The following is a 14786-nucleotide window of genomic DNA, read 5'->3' as shown; positions in this document are numbered from 1 at the left end:
GGTAGGCACAAAAGCATGAGATTAGAGAAGGAAGTGCCCTGCTCTCAGTTCCTCTGCTTTGATGATACCCACGGCCTGGACTCTTGCAGATTCCAGCCCCTTGTCAGCAGTTTTTGGACTGCATTCTCCCAGCCCACGTCTGTTTTTGCAATAAACAACTGGTTTCCTGCCTTTCTAGCTCAGCTTAGAGCTCTCTTTCCCATTTTCATACCAATCCTCCTACAGTGCAGGTGAAAAGGATGGAAGCTTATTTGGTCATCCAGGCTGCACATGGATGCAGAAGCTAATATTGATTGTTGAAATCAAGGGAAAGCAGTGGCTAAATCTGTCTGACCACGTGGTGGTGGTTGTCCCTTATCTGGCAAGAGGAGCTTCTTAGGAGCATATTGATGAAATATAGAGTTTTGCTGGTGTTTGCAAAGACCAAGTACAGACCATCTTTAGCTGAATGCTGAAGGGACAGATTGCAATTGCTCCTTTGCCTACCCTGAGTCCAGACCTCAACTCATAATTACTCTTTCTTTTCTGTAGCACTCTGGGTTATTGCTGCTGTAATATTTTCCATCAGCCAGGATTCAAGGGAGCAAAAAAATCCCCTTGAATCTGACTTGAAATTTTAATATATAAAAAATGATATAATAGAAATCCTGTGGAGGCAAGCTCTGCCAGCGTTAATGCTGAGAAATTTGACCTTGAATCTTTGGTAGCTGGTGCTAGAAGGGGTTTAGAGAAAGAGGGAAAGAGCTTGTCTTTTAAAAACAACAGCAAAGTAAACTGAGACTCTGCGCTAAACTAGTTAAAAATGTCTATTTCCAAAGCCTGTATGACAATCTTTCTCTGCAGAGCAGCATTATTTTTATACTGTGCATGTTTTTTGTAAAGAAGCAGAATGGTGATGGTATCATTCACTGAGGCTTTTCTTGCAATACTGATATGAATGAAGAATAAAATGAAGTTCTGGCTTGTGTTACAGGCACTTTGTGAAATGCCATCATTACAATCGATGTTAAATACAGTTTTCATCAGGAAAAATGAATTTATGAATTGTCCTATACTCTCCCCCATACTCTCAGGTATTAATGTAAAATAAAGTTTTATTGAATGAACAGTCAGTTCAGAAGTTATATCATATATGTGAGAAATGAGGAAGCTTTTTTCAAAAGCCTTTACAAAGTAATTGCACTTGATACAATATAGTGCTGATTTGTATTTTTATGCGTAAAATATAAGAACTAATTTCTCCATTTATGTGGATATGGATAAGCAGGGCCACACTGTGTTACTAAATTTAGAAGGTATTTACTCACTGTTTTCCCAAAGTTGTTTAGAAAGGCAAAGCAGATGATACTGTAGTTCTAGTCCAAGATGTACTCAGATAAGGTTTGATCAGTGAGTAATTCTGCAAATAGCTGTGACAAAATTAATGGAACCCCATGAAAGTAGATGCAGCTGCCCATCCCAAAAGCTTTTGTAGGTTTATGACAGATATTGTTTATGCCAAGAAGTAGTCAAAGCTGTGAACTATTTGCTAAGCAAAGTAACAGAGATATGGAAATCTTAAAACTCAAGGACTTTTTTTAGTTTGAGAGCCAAGATGTTACGATCCAAGTACAGAACTTGCAAAGTACAGCAGCCTTCTGTTGTTACCTGGTTATGCAAACTGAGCACCTTTTTACAATTCCCTTTTCTATTAGTGCCAATCCAAGAGACTGTGGAGCCTAATTGCCAGTTAGGCAGTAGCTCTTCTCAGCTATTATATCTATGTATAAAGAGAGATTACCAGCATATATATATAAATAGATTTAAGGTAAGAAGTTAGGATATGTAGGGGAACACTAACTTTTATTAACTGCATGGATTTTCTGTTCAATTTTTTTATTATTTTTCCCCCAAAGAGCGATGTCTTTAAATTGTTTCTGTAATACAGGACAACCTGTAGGCTGATCCAGGAAGACTAGTCACAGTGGCCAGTCTCAGCAGGATGGAGCATGTGGAGCAAGGTCACTTTCAGCAGGCTGACAGCACTCAGGCAACTGCCCCACTGGCAGGTTCTTCCTTTTGGAGTCTCTGTTGCAGGAGGGCAGCTGCCACATGTAGCTGGGAATTATGCAGGAGTCTGGTGGTTGCAGAGCATCTGACACGGTATTACTCAGCTACTTCCCAAGGGGGGACTTTCCATTCAAATTGTAACTTGGAAATTTTTATGTGTGTGTTTGAACTTTGAACAGTTCATTCACGAACAGGAAGCAGCGTGGTTAAGTGAGTTCTGATGCGTCACTTCACTCATCTCTGCTCCTTTTTTTCCTGTAAGTTTCTATGAAGTTTTCTGTCTTTCTATTTTTCTGGTTCAGACATAGGAAATAAATGAAGATGCATCATTCAGTACTAAACAGACAGTTGTAGGTAGGGTATAGATTGCTAAAATCAGTGGTGCTGTTTGTACAGTTTGAGAAATGCATCACCAGGGTGACTTGGCAGCTGTGTCCTGGTTACCCCGACACACTGGCAGTGGCTGTCAGCGGAGGCTGCACGGTCCTTTCTGGCAGCTGGGCTGTTGCTGTTGTTGCTGTGCACGTAAGATGCCTTCTGTCAGATGTAGTTGTCAGCCCAGGGGGATGGCCAGCAGGCTGTGATGATCCCTCGGTCTTGCAATATGGAATGTGCTGCTCAGGAGCCTGGTGCTGTTCCCTGTGCTCCAGGTGACCGGTGGCAGCCCTGACTGTGCACTGAGCCCAGGGCTTGGGCACACGACGGGAGGGATTGGCTCAAATAATAAAAATACCAGCTCTTTTCACCCTGGGGGAGAACTGATGGTAATTCAACTGGTAGCATTTCCCAGGACATGGAAATGTGATAAAAAAAACCCCACTCTGTTTCCATCCATTCCTAAACAAAGCCACTTGTTCATCACTCTCATGGCTGGATAATAATGTAATTTTAGAAGAGTTTGCTACCATAGTGACTAAGAAATATCTGTGTGTTGATTTTACTAGAAGTTTCTCATTCAGTTGTACCATACAAGGTTCTTGATTGCGGTTTCAGTTGTTATCTGGACTAAAGCAGAAGAAAATATTCCAATTTGTTTCCAGAAAAATAGGCTATTTTGTCTTTTTTGCTATAGCCTTGTCACTTTACCAAGAAGGCAACACATTTGTGTTGACAGATTGGCTTTTATACAATGTATTGTATGAAGAAGTACTGTAAGACAAATGAGGTGTTAAATAAAGTATTGTTTCACTTTAAAAAGAAACAAATCTGTGTTTGAGGCAGTATTATTTCTTGTGATGGTCTGTTGCAGAAGTTCCTTCAAGAGCGTTTGCCATGTTAAAGCCACACTTAGTCAGTGCTTTCCAAAACAAGGACTAAGGCAAAACCCAAGCTGGGATGCCAGCCTCCCAGCAATAGAGGAAAAATGGAGACCCAGCTTCTGAGGTGTGGGACTAATTAAGCTTTGTTACAGCCTGAGCTGAGTTCAGTGCTGAGATGGTGAGTGAGCGAGACCAGTACTGCCACTCGCTTTTTGCATCCAGATGAAACATTTACAGTGTGCAGATGTGTCCACACTGACCCTGATGCCTTGTTCTTTCTAACTGATGCATTCCCCCTATTGCTTCTGGCACTGGTCATGGAAATCCCAGTCTCCCTCCTGAGCCCCATCCCTTCAGCAGTTTGTGCACATGAATCTGTGACGCTGCTGCTCTTGTTCTTCCTGGAGAGCAGGGATCAGATTCTGATCCCCAATGGACCCACGCCACCCAGGGAATAACAACAACACATAGTGTGTAAGAGGCCTTACAAGTATTATTTGTATTAATTTATTTCTTCTTATCTTTTTTTTTTTTTTTAAATACTATGTACAATCTGTTTAAAGCTTGTCAAAATGCACAGGCTCCCATTCAGTGGAGCTATGCAGGGACATAGATTCAAAACAAGAATAAAATCTTTACTGTTCATCTTCATAAGACACTTTCTTTTTCCCATTACAAAATACTTTTAAGAATAGTAACATTTATAAATTTATTTATATTTAACATCATATAAAATAAACCAAGATTTATACTCAATTCTAGACTTTTTCTTATATTCTTTTTTCTTTTTTTTTTGCATGGAATATATACAATATGTACAGTAACTTTTCATTGTGTTTGTCAAACCAGCCTGATTATACCCACCAGGCTTTAGCTTATATGTACAAATATGCTAAAAGTGCAAGACTTTATTAATTAAAGCTGCCTGTGTTTTCAGAGGTCTGGAATTGTGTGGCCTATATATATTTATATATAGATATATGTGTGCATACATATATATGCATATTAAAAATACATATATCTATATAGAGAGAGATATAGTATATAGGTACTTGTGTACTAGAAAACCTCAGAACATTAATGACTGATAGGTTGACACCGACACTGGAGCCCGACCCCGCTGCAGGTGCCATCTGTCACTTTCCTGCCCTCTGCTTGTCACCAACAAGTCACACTTGTGCTCTCTTGTTGCAGCTGGGGGTGTGTGAACCAAACCCACCAGCAACCCTCAATTCCAAATGAGTCCTAAAAACACAGGTCATAGCTAATACCGAGGTAAACAAATACAAATCAACCTGAATAAAGAGATTTATTTATCCATATATTTTTTGAGAGTGAGTGACAATATAAGGCAAAAACCCCATGGCCCTGACTCAGCCTTCCCTCCCTCAGCTGGAGGCAGACTGAGCAGGGACCGAGCAAGCCCCAGAAAGGGATGGTGGGATTTTGTCCTTTGGAGCATGTCTGGAAAACAAGGCCCTACCTGTGAGGCAGTGCCTGGGACTGTGCAGCCCCCCCTGCCCACCAGCAGCGAGGCCAGTGGCTGGGGTGGGCACTGGGAATAAAGGGGGGCACATGATAAAGTGCGTTTTTAGGTCTCTTGTTTCAGCAAGGCTGATCTAACATGTAAACATCCTCACAAAGCTCCTGTGCTCCTCGCTGAGAGGCTGCAAGCAGGGGCACAGTGCCCCCCCAGCTCTCCCTGCCATCAGAAGGGCTGTGCCCATGGCACGGCCCCATCCGGCACACCCACCACCCCCCACCTCCCCCAAACCCCTTCCCAACCCTCTTCTTTCACTCGCTGTCAAAGCCACAGCAGTGCTGGAAAATGCTCTGCCTCAGCTGCCTCCCTACCAAGCACTGTTAAAAAAATACACTCCCCAAGCCCTTGACCCCAGCCATCACCACCTCTGAGATTGGCACCTGCCATAGGTGGCTCATGTGTAGTGTTGGGACACTGCACACCAGCCATGGTGGGGGACTGGGATGATGCAGGTTTAACGGGCAAGCCAGGAAGATGCTCGACCTTTCCCTCCTGCAAGCCACCCTGAGCCACAAACTGTACAGTGGTGGACCCCTAACACAAATGTATGTTTGCCTCCCCTCTGAGATTATGTTCCAAGGCTATGGTGGGAAAAACCCCCAAACAACTCCCAAAAATACAACGCCCTCCTGCCACAGCCTCATGAGCAATCCCGCTGTCTTGAGGAGAGGGAGACCCTAAAAGTCATAGTGCTTTGAAAAAAAAAAATAAAGTTATCTACCCCAAGGGCTCTGTGCTGGCCCTTGTTGCAGCACAAATGCCAGGGCAGGAAATCCCCCCTGCTCTCTCCAGGGCTTGGGCTCTAAGAGCCAAGGGATGACGTGTTATTATTTCAGCTCCAGGTTGTTCTGCAAAGGCAGGTGCTTCACATCCCACTACCAGCAGTGCCGTGGCTCTGGCCCATGGCTCTGCTGTAGCCAGAATTTCTTGTTGTGGTTTGAAATGAAGGGGCTGGTTCAGGCTGTGTCTGAGAGCAGCTGCTCTGCTGCCCATTGTCCAGGGATGCATGTTCTGGCTGGGCTGGGACCCAGCCAGGGACTGAGCTGACAAGGCACAACCCTGGTTAGTGCCTTGCACTGGCCCCCTGAAAGCTCCTGGCTGGCTCCTGCTCCAGCAGCCTGTCCTCCCACCATCATCACCCCAGGCAATGTGGCACAGAAAAAACACACTCCCTTCCCGAGAAAAATTGCTGGGGAACAGCCTCTGGTGTACAGGGGCTGGGGGAGCCCTGCTGGACCCCACCAGGCAGCAGGGAGGCTGCAGCCAAAATCCTGTCTGAGGCAGAGCTGTCACACTTCTGTTTCACTCCTGAGTTCTCCAGGAGACTCTGGCTGCCATAGCCTTGTTCACCCACGCTGAAACAGTCCTGTTCTTCTGCCCCCCAAGCTCAGCCTGGGCCCAAAGTTAACGAAATCCTCCCAGTGCTGCAGCACAGAAAATGTGTGGCTTCTGGGGGCAAGTGAGCCAGCTATGGACATACAGCTACAGCTACATAGATAGAGCTACAGACAGATCTGTGCTTATGGCATTGGAGAGCTCAAGGTACCATTAGCTGTAGCTATTGCTTTGACACGTTCCCACTTTCCCCTTTTTCTTGAAACACAGGGCTGCTTGTGCCAAAGGCTGCTCCACCAGTAACACCAGTAACAGTGTCCACCTGCTGCAGTGCTACAAAGAGCCAAGCAAGCAGCTTGCACAAGATAAAAAAGGAAACAAATGCCAAAAAAAAGGCAAAAAAAAAAAGCACGGTTTGCTTGGTTTTGACATTACAAACTAACCCCTCCCTAAACTTTGCTCTGACTGTCAGGTGGACCTTTACTGCTAGATGGACTTGGTCCTAACTAATCATTATTTTGCAAAGTAATGGCCTAACCCATCTCCTGCCTTTGGCCTCTAACAGTGCCCATAGGTAGTACTCAGCTACTAACGCCTCAAAAATGTACATTTTCATTTTTCCTTTGGAAAGACACAAACAGTAGGGACACTTAACTATACACCCACTGAGGAATAAACTTGTTTTTCAATTCATAAATATAAACTTATAGTTAAAAAGTGACAATTTACAAAAATACAATTTATTGCTGACCCTATGGGCTTGTAACATCGCTTGTGTTGTGATCATACATTTTGGGTGTGCCAAATTGAAACATGACCTAGCAAAACCAGAAAGTTTGCTGTCATATGCCAGTCTATGCATGTTTGTTTGTTTTTATGTATAGAAACATACACAACTACGTCACTCTAAATGAAACAAAAACAACAGAAAAAGAAGGAGTAAGGATTCTTTGTCTGTAACCTGAAAAATATTCGGCTACAGGGAGTAAAAACCCTATAAATTTCTATGCACTTGTTAACCAAAAATAAAACATGACAAATATTGTACTAGCTGTGATGTGAGCTGGTATAACAGTAAGAAATTCAGGCAAAAGTGGTGTTATGTAAATTAGCAGCATTATCCAATCTCCTGGAAAACAAAAAACTGTGGGACTGAGGTATAGAAAAAAGGGGACAAAAAATCCACAATGGACCTACTACAGCAAAACGAGTTATGTACACGGTAATCCAACGGCGTCCTGTGGACCAGTACAGTCTGTCTATGTGCTTCAAATGCTGGGCTTAAATTCACAGTGACTTTCAGCACTGAAGTCCTGAATGGAAAAGGGTTTTCTCCATTGCAAACCAAGCTTCGAGGCGACCTGATAACTGACCTCCCTGCAGCCAGAAAGCCACTGCCTCCAATTGCACCACGGTGCTAGGCCAGGGCACAAACAGCTGCCAGAGCAGCATTATGGACTGGCTGCATGGAAATCCCAATGGATAGGGTGCTCCTGGAGCCATCCATCCCCACTGGGGACTGTTCCTCCAGCCACCACCTTCCCACAGCGCCCGACCTCACCCGTCCCGTGCTCCGACGGCACCGCGCTCTCCCCTGCGTGCGCCCGGGGTGCTGAGCAGCTGCAGCCACGTGGTCCCTGCCTCCCAGAGCCAACATTCAGGGCAGCTGCATCTCGGGCAGGTCAGGCAGGTTGCAGGGCTGGCCCTGCGCGTGGTGGCTCTGCTGCTGTGGGTGGAGGAAGTAGCTCAGGGGGTTCTGCTGTGGAGCGTGGGGTGGCTGGAAGATGCGCTGCGTTGGACCCCCAGGCACCAGCTCAGGACCTTGCATCTGTTGGGAGACACAAATCTGAGAGATCAGACCTGCCCCATCATCCAGCCACTCCCTCTCTTGCTGCAGGGCCAGTGCTGAGACTCATACCCAGGAGTGTGTGTATGAAGTCCTAAAGGTAACCTCTACCCACTGAGGGTACGAGTTTTATCCCTTGGGATGCTGCTGCTGTCAGCACAACTAAAAACGACAGAGAGTACGGAGGGGAAGCAGAACCCATCCCCATGGAGGGCCCAGCAGGAATGGAGACCTTTAAAAGCTACTTAGATGCATGGTAAAATGTGCAGGATGTGCAACTTTCATAGTCCATGGGAAGGACCTTCAGGCAAGCAATGAAGAGGTTGTAGAGTGACCTCAGCCATGTACCACCCTGTGGCCGGTATCCCAAAGACAGGGACTTACTGGTTAACCCCCTATGAAAGGCATTGCGATACCAAAGCCTGGTTTTCTGTTGCCCTGGAGCTACTTATCTGTCCCAGCATCATCATTCTGCCATTCCTATTGCTGGTCCTCTGGACCTCAGTGCAGCCCATGAGGACACGTACCCAAAGTGGGGATGGTTCATGCCCACATTTGCTGACGACAACAATTCACTTCTCACTATAAATCCAGTCCTGCTGTGTGGCTGCTTTCAGCTCCTGCTGCTTTCTTTTCTACCATCTTTGCCTGGAGGACTGTAACTTACCTCTGCCAACCAGGCAAGGCTGGGAGGGTGTGTTAATAATCAATTACTAGTTTCAACAACCCCTCTCCTTGGCAGCATCACTGGTTCAGCATACACTGATGAAAACTGTGTTGAAAAACCAAAATCACCTTCTCCAGAGATTTGTGTTGTGAAATACCCATTTATTAAAACAGAAGCCATGATAGCAGCTGGTAAAAACCTTGCCCTGCTGAGACATAACAGTAAGAGGCATGTTTTAAAAACAGCTTCTCTCTTATCATGTTTCATGTCTACAGTAAGCTTCCCACCAGAGCTCCTCTGTATGAAAAGCTGTGTTTTAAAAACTGAACACTAGGTGATAACTGAGTGTGTGGGAGAATAACAGCCTTGAGCAGGTGCAGTCAGCCTAGAAAGGCTGAGCACGTGGCTACATGCAGATACAGCGGGAATGGAGGATGTGCAAGTGCACTGATCAAGTTTGATCAGGCAAGTAAGCCCCATTCCTTCAAAAAAAACACCCCAACCGACCCCAAAGCCATCCCTGTGCCTCCTCAGAAACCTGCGCTCCAATACCTGAAGGTAGAGACGGTGCTGTGCAGCCTGTTGCTGTGGCCACTGGTGGAGATGAACCGGTGTGTTGGCCTGGTGGGATGTGAAGCTGGTGTGTGGGATCATCAGAGATGGGGAGAAAATGGGCGATGGGGCTGGAGGTCGGACGGTGCTACAGGTGACTGGCTGTACCTGTACTGGGGGAGGCAGGGTCTGCTGCTCCACAACGAATCTGCCACGAGGAGGAAAATCAGGTGTAAGAACCCAAACCCAGACCCACCACTAGAATAGGCACTGAGGAGTCCAGGTGGTGCAGGAACCAGACTGGAGCAGGGATTGTCAAACCACACAGATCCTGGCAACAACAGGCCCCAGATTTCCCCCTCCCCACCAAACACGGACTGGAAATGCAGAAAATGAAGGTTTTTAAGGCTGTACATCTCCATGTCTTGGTTAGGCATTTTATGATTTGCAAAAGCCAGAGAACGGTTGATTCTTTTTTTCCAAAGCACTTTATTTATCATAAAGTTTTTTGTAGTTAAAAAATATTCTCATTACTTTTTCTCCTAACCAGTTGAACTTTTGCTTCATTTCAGACTGAGACTGTTCGTGTTTGCGTGATCAGGTACAAGTTTTGCCAAGTTATTTTTAATGCCATAAAGTCCCCTGCTAAAACACTGCAGGAAAACAAGGGCCAGCAAAGACTCACTTTCCTTGCTGCCTGCTGGCACTGCTCTGTACAGCCTGGCCACTGCTGTTGGCTGCAGGCATCATGGCTTGGATGGATTGATCCAACAGCATCCTGCAGTGGAACAAAACAGAGGATGGTCAGGGAAGGGAGAGGTTCAAGCTCCTATCAGTCTCTAGAAACAAATCCCTGAAAATTCTCCATGAAAGCAGGCAAACCACCACCTTGAAAACTAGCTAATGGAACAGGATGCTTCTTATCACATCACATCACATCTCTCCTATGGAGACAGGCTGAGAGAGTTGGGGTTGTTCAGCCTGGAGAAGAGAAGGCTCCAGGGAGACTTTTGAGCCCCTTCCAGTGCCTGAAGGGGCTTTCTACAAAGGCATATAGTGACAGGACAAGGGGAGAATGGCTTTAAATTGACAAAGGGCAAGGTTAGATTAGATCTTAGGAAGAAATTCTTCCCTGTGAGAGTGGTGAAGCCCTACAAAACTGTGGCTGCCCCACCCCTGGAAGTGTTCAAGGCCAGACTGGACAGGGCTCTGACCCACCTGGTCTAGTGCAAGGTGTCCCTGCCACGGCATAAGGGTCCCTACATGCTCTTTAAGATCCCTCCCAACCCAAACCTTTCTGTGATTATATGATTCTAATGGACTTGCAGAGGTGAGCTGAAATTTGCTACATTTTTCATGTGAGAAATACATTTTATAGATGATGAGACCTCTACGGTTTATCCTGTTTCCTTAAACAATATTTTGGAACAGCTGGATCTTGTAGGCCCTGTCTCTCTGAAAGGTAGTTGAATAGTTTGGGACAGTTGTATATGTTTTATATGATGTTTCCAGCAGCGTATAAAAAAAAGGCATTGCCACAGCACTTGTCCTGCCTGGAGAAAAGGCACTCTAGAGCTTCAGAACACGCAAGTCACAGGTTTGAGAAAGACTAGTTTTTCCTGTTTACTCCTCTAACAGCAGCAGATGTCCAAAGCTTACTGAGCTACTTGGAAGGCAGGGCTGTGGGTACCTGAGGCTCCTGTCCTGGCTGTACTCAGACTGTGGTTGCCTCTCGCTGCTGTCAGGCGGCATCTGTGCAGCCACTGCAATGGGGTGTGTTTGTGAGAACACCATGGGGTTGTTGTAGAGGGGCACTGAAATGCTTGCCTGCCCTGGCAGACACGCTTGCTGGCCTTGGCTTCCTCTCATTAGGTGCTGCTGCTGCTGCTGTACCTGAAACAGAGATACCCATGTAAGTTTTAAAGCTCCCTAACAGAAGGCTAAAATAAGTGCTTACAGTGTGCAGATGGAAAAAGGGGAAGGAACAATAGGACATTGTTCCTGAACACAGCAGTAGAAACAGCGTATCTTTTCAGGACAGCCAACCCATTGGCATTTATTGTCCCTGCAGGGCAGGTGCTGGCATTGCCAGCAGCAGAGACAGACAGTTCCTTAAGAAATCAGAGTACAAAAGGATTGAGGGGGAGGAGAACAGCTTAAGAGGGGAAGTGTAAATTCAAAGTCCCCAAGGAAAGCTTCTCATCTGTCCTTTAGAGCAGTAAAAAGAGCTCAAAAAGCCTTTTTTGCTTTTGGAGAATTCAAGTCTTTCTCAAGGAGAAGTGACCATCTTAATAGTGGATTTAGGTCTAGTGATGACAAAACTGTTTTTCAAACCTGCTTTCCAAGACTCTTTGGGCAGAGGAAAACTAATCTTTCCAAACGATGCCTACGTTCCTGTGTTGTGAAGCCACAACTCTCAGTGGCTACAAACGAGCATTGTGTTGCAATCATGAACACAAGTGACTGAGAGCCCACACTTCCCACTCAGTTCCTCCCCAGGGTCACCAGGAGGGCCCAGCAGTCCCCAAGTTCAAATGCTTTTTGGCTACCTGGCTTTTACTTTTACTGTTGAACGACATTATTCACAACTGACTCTCAACACAAATTCTGTAATGCCAGCAACGCAGAAAAACCAACACAGAGGGGATGCATGGGACCATGAGGGGGAGGGCAAATATTTAAAAGGCAGGCAAATATTTAAAAGTCAGGAATGGGAATGATGAAGACAAGGAAGCAGGCAGTGACCTGGGTGGCCGTGCTGTGGGGGTCCCTGAGGAACTGGCGCGGTGAGGGCAGGTGGGTGCTGCAGTAGTGCTTCGTCCCCACGAGGCCTGGCTGTTGTGACTTCTTGGCTGTGCTCTGCCTGGGTGTCCCCTGGGGCGGTGGCCTCCTGGGGCTTGGGTGCTGCACGTTGTTAAAGACGACGGGGATTGGCTGCTGCATCAGCATCTTCAAGTAAAAGAGACACATGAGTTGTTGGTGGTACTGCCTGGGAGAAATAACACTGCAGCAGCAGCATCTCTACATCCGGGGGCAAAGTGAACCAGGAGTAACAGAAAATCAAATGTTAGCTTGGGTCAAATATTTATTCAGAGCCATGACCATTCCAGATCCATTGTGTTTGCTGTTTTTCAGGGGTGGCACAAAGGATCCAGCAGCACTGATCAGATACTGAACCACCAAACTTTTCGTACAGAGAGGACTTGGGATTAATTTGGGATTGCTTTTTCTGTAAATCATGAATATTACTGATTCAATACTTAGCCACGTACTGACGTCACTCAGCTCTCGGGAGAAACCACTCCCACGCCTGAGACCAAATTACCAATTTGTCCAGAGTTCATTTCCTAATGCTTTTGCCACAGACAATTTTGTTACTGATCTGTGTGCTCAAAGGAAAAGCAAATGGTTGGTGAGTTTGGGAGTCCCTGGGACAGCAAGTACCTGCAGGTTGGAGTCCTGCACTAACTGGAGCTGCTCCTTGATGACGTGGAGTTCTTCTTGCTGAGTCTTGATGTCAGCTTGCAGTATGCGAGTCCTCTCCTCCAGCTGCTCTTTCAGCTGATGCATCATCCCCAGCTGGGTGGGGAAGTGGTACACGGGCTGCAGATAATAGAAAAAAGGATCACAGGGTAGGACCAGTCTGCTACTCACATTCATACGTGATGTTGGCTTCAGAAAAATGACTGCTTTTCAGTTTTTGCTGTAGAAAAGATGGTGCTGACAAAAAATGGCAATTGCATATTTAAACAAAGTACCACTGTAGTTCCAGAGCAGGAACACATCTGGCTCACACTCAGTGCCTCCCTCCAGGTGCTGGTCTATTAAATTTCTGTGTTTATACACGGGTAACACCCTGCTGGTTTTGGGCCACCGCATCCAAACCCTTGCTACACCTCCTGGCTGGGCTTTCAGTTGTGCTGCTAATGGTATTTGTCAAATGTCAGGCCCAAGTTACGCTGCAATCCCACCTGAGGGTCCATCCTTCACACCTATGCTGGCCATCTTCAATTCCTGTTTTATAGTCTGAACATTTACTACACTGACATCAAAGCTCTGTGAGGATGGATCTCACTGTTATGATTTATGACTCCCACATTTTTCTTGTGGTTTTTGTTTTTTCTTTTCCTGGCCTAACTCAAATCTTTCATGGCATCCCCAGGGGAATAAAACTTCATCATTGTATCAGCCTGTAATTAGCTGCTACAGATTCAGGGAGGAGCCTTCAGCAGCCTCCAATGCTTTTGACAAGTATAAAACTTCTACACTACTTCCTTGGGTGTCCCACCTGCTCTGTCTGCTCACTGAAATAAGTGGTTGCAATAATTTGGTTTCAGGTAAATCTTAGTAACAGCAACAGAAAGGGCACGGAAACCTTGTCCCCGATCTGGGATGAGCAAGCAAGGAGGTGGGTAGTGAATCAGAGCCACCAAGGCTGCCCCAGTGACTGGTCACACCACTGCACTTAATAAAGATAAACCACGTACCATCACAGGGTGCTGGGAGGGGACTGCCAGCTGAGCCACAGGGTGCTGAGGGAGGTGTTCACCAGGGGCTTGAGGAGTGGCTATGGCCTAGAAATGAAAACTTTGCCTTACTGTAGGTCCATAGCACCTCTAGCACAGAGCTGGTGCTGTACCTGCCCATACCAGGGATGAACAAGTGCAAGGAATTAGACAACTCCATGTGCAGGTCTGAGAATCACTCTGAAGGGAGAATTTAAGCTCCTGCATGCCCCTGCTAATTGCAAGCCCTTAGTGTCAGCATCCATTTTGGATAAAGGCCATTTCATGTGTACAAACCCTAAGAAAAACAGGCTGGTGGCGTGAGAAGCCATTTAACCTGGAGGAGCAAAATGAATCCTGAAAGGAGGAAGCAGAGGAGCCTCTGGCATCCCTCCACTGGCTCTGCCAGCCAGTGCTGCTCCCCACAGCCCTGAGACATCCCAGCACACTCAGAGCGGGGGATCCAGCATCTTTGAGGGAAAGATCAAGGTTTCTTTAACAGCCTCAGAAAGGCTTTTCCTTGCCAGGACCACTGACCTGAGCGCTTCCGACTGATGCCAGCCGCAGGGCTGCCTTCTCTGCCTGACCCCCGGGCACTGACGGCCGGGTGGGAGTGCTGGTGTCCGTGCGCCGCATGGATGACGTGGCTGGAAAAGAGATAGTTCACCATGATACAGCAGCCCCGTGCCTGGGTACCCTGGCTGAGCCTGAGCTCTGCATATGCAGATGAACAGTGACCCAAGCGCTGCCAAAGCGGGTCCCCAAACTGCCCCTCTGTGGTCCCTCTGGCTTCCTGCCAGACTCATTGGGGTCCATTTTGATGCCAACCTCACGTCTGTCTGCCCTCCATGGGTGTCTCCAGATGAGAAGAATTTCAAGAAAAGTCTCCTGAGTTGTTTCCTACACACGGCCCTGCACGGGCACTGTGGTTACCTCACTGTCACTCCCAGGGCAGGGGTGGCACTCGCAGGAGCTGGGATGAAGTTGCCAGCAAGGCAGGCATCCTTCTGAGCTCCTTCTGCAGGGATTT

General features: G+C 46.6%; 1 protein-coding gene across 3 annotated transcripts in view; it reads right to left on the bottom strand.

Moving 5' to 3' along the window:
• Window positions 1-2070: 2070 nt before the first annotated feature.
• Window positions 2071-14786, bottom strand: part of PASD1 (PAS domain containing repressor 1) — a 55548-nt gene continuing 42832 nt past the window's right edge. Inside the window, exons 10-18 of one of the 3 annotated variants that reach the window (XR_010433983.1) lie at window positions 14294-14403; window positions 13739-13825; window positions 12696-12854; window positions 11997-12200; window positions 10942-11144; window positions 9937-10029; window positions 9252-9459; window positions 2748-8014; window positions 2071-2539 (exon numbers count right to left, since the gene is read on the bottom strand). Coding sequence is in view for 1 of the 3 variants with exons in the window: in XM_064669790.1 (XP_064525860.1) it covers window positions 7844-8014; window positions 9252-9459; window positions 9937-10029; window positions 10942-11144; window positions 11997-12200; window positions 12696-12854; window positions 13739-13825; window positions 14294-14403 (1235 nt within the window). In the remaining 2 variants the exon portion in view is untranslated. Of the gene's footprint in view, window positions 8015-9251; window positions 9460-9936; window positions 10030-10941; window positions 11145-11996; window positions 12201-12695; window positions 12855-13738; window positions 13826-14293; window positions 14404-14786 lie in introns of all 3 variants that reach the window. The other 2 variants (XR_010433982.1, XM_064669790.1) reach the window with 2 other exon arrangements.

The sequence above is a fragment of the Pseudopipra pipra genome, chromosome 13, assembly GCF_036250125.1.
Source record: "Pseudopipra pipra isolate bDixPip1 chromosome 13, bDixPip1.hap1, whole genome shotgun sequence".
NCBI lineage: Eukaryota > Metazoa > Chordata > Aves > Passeriformes > Pipridae > Pseudopipra > Pseudopipra pipra.
Note: the sequence above shows the minus strand (reverse complement) of the source record. Positions and strands in the feature narration are given on the sequence as shown.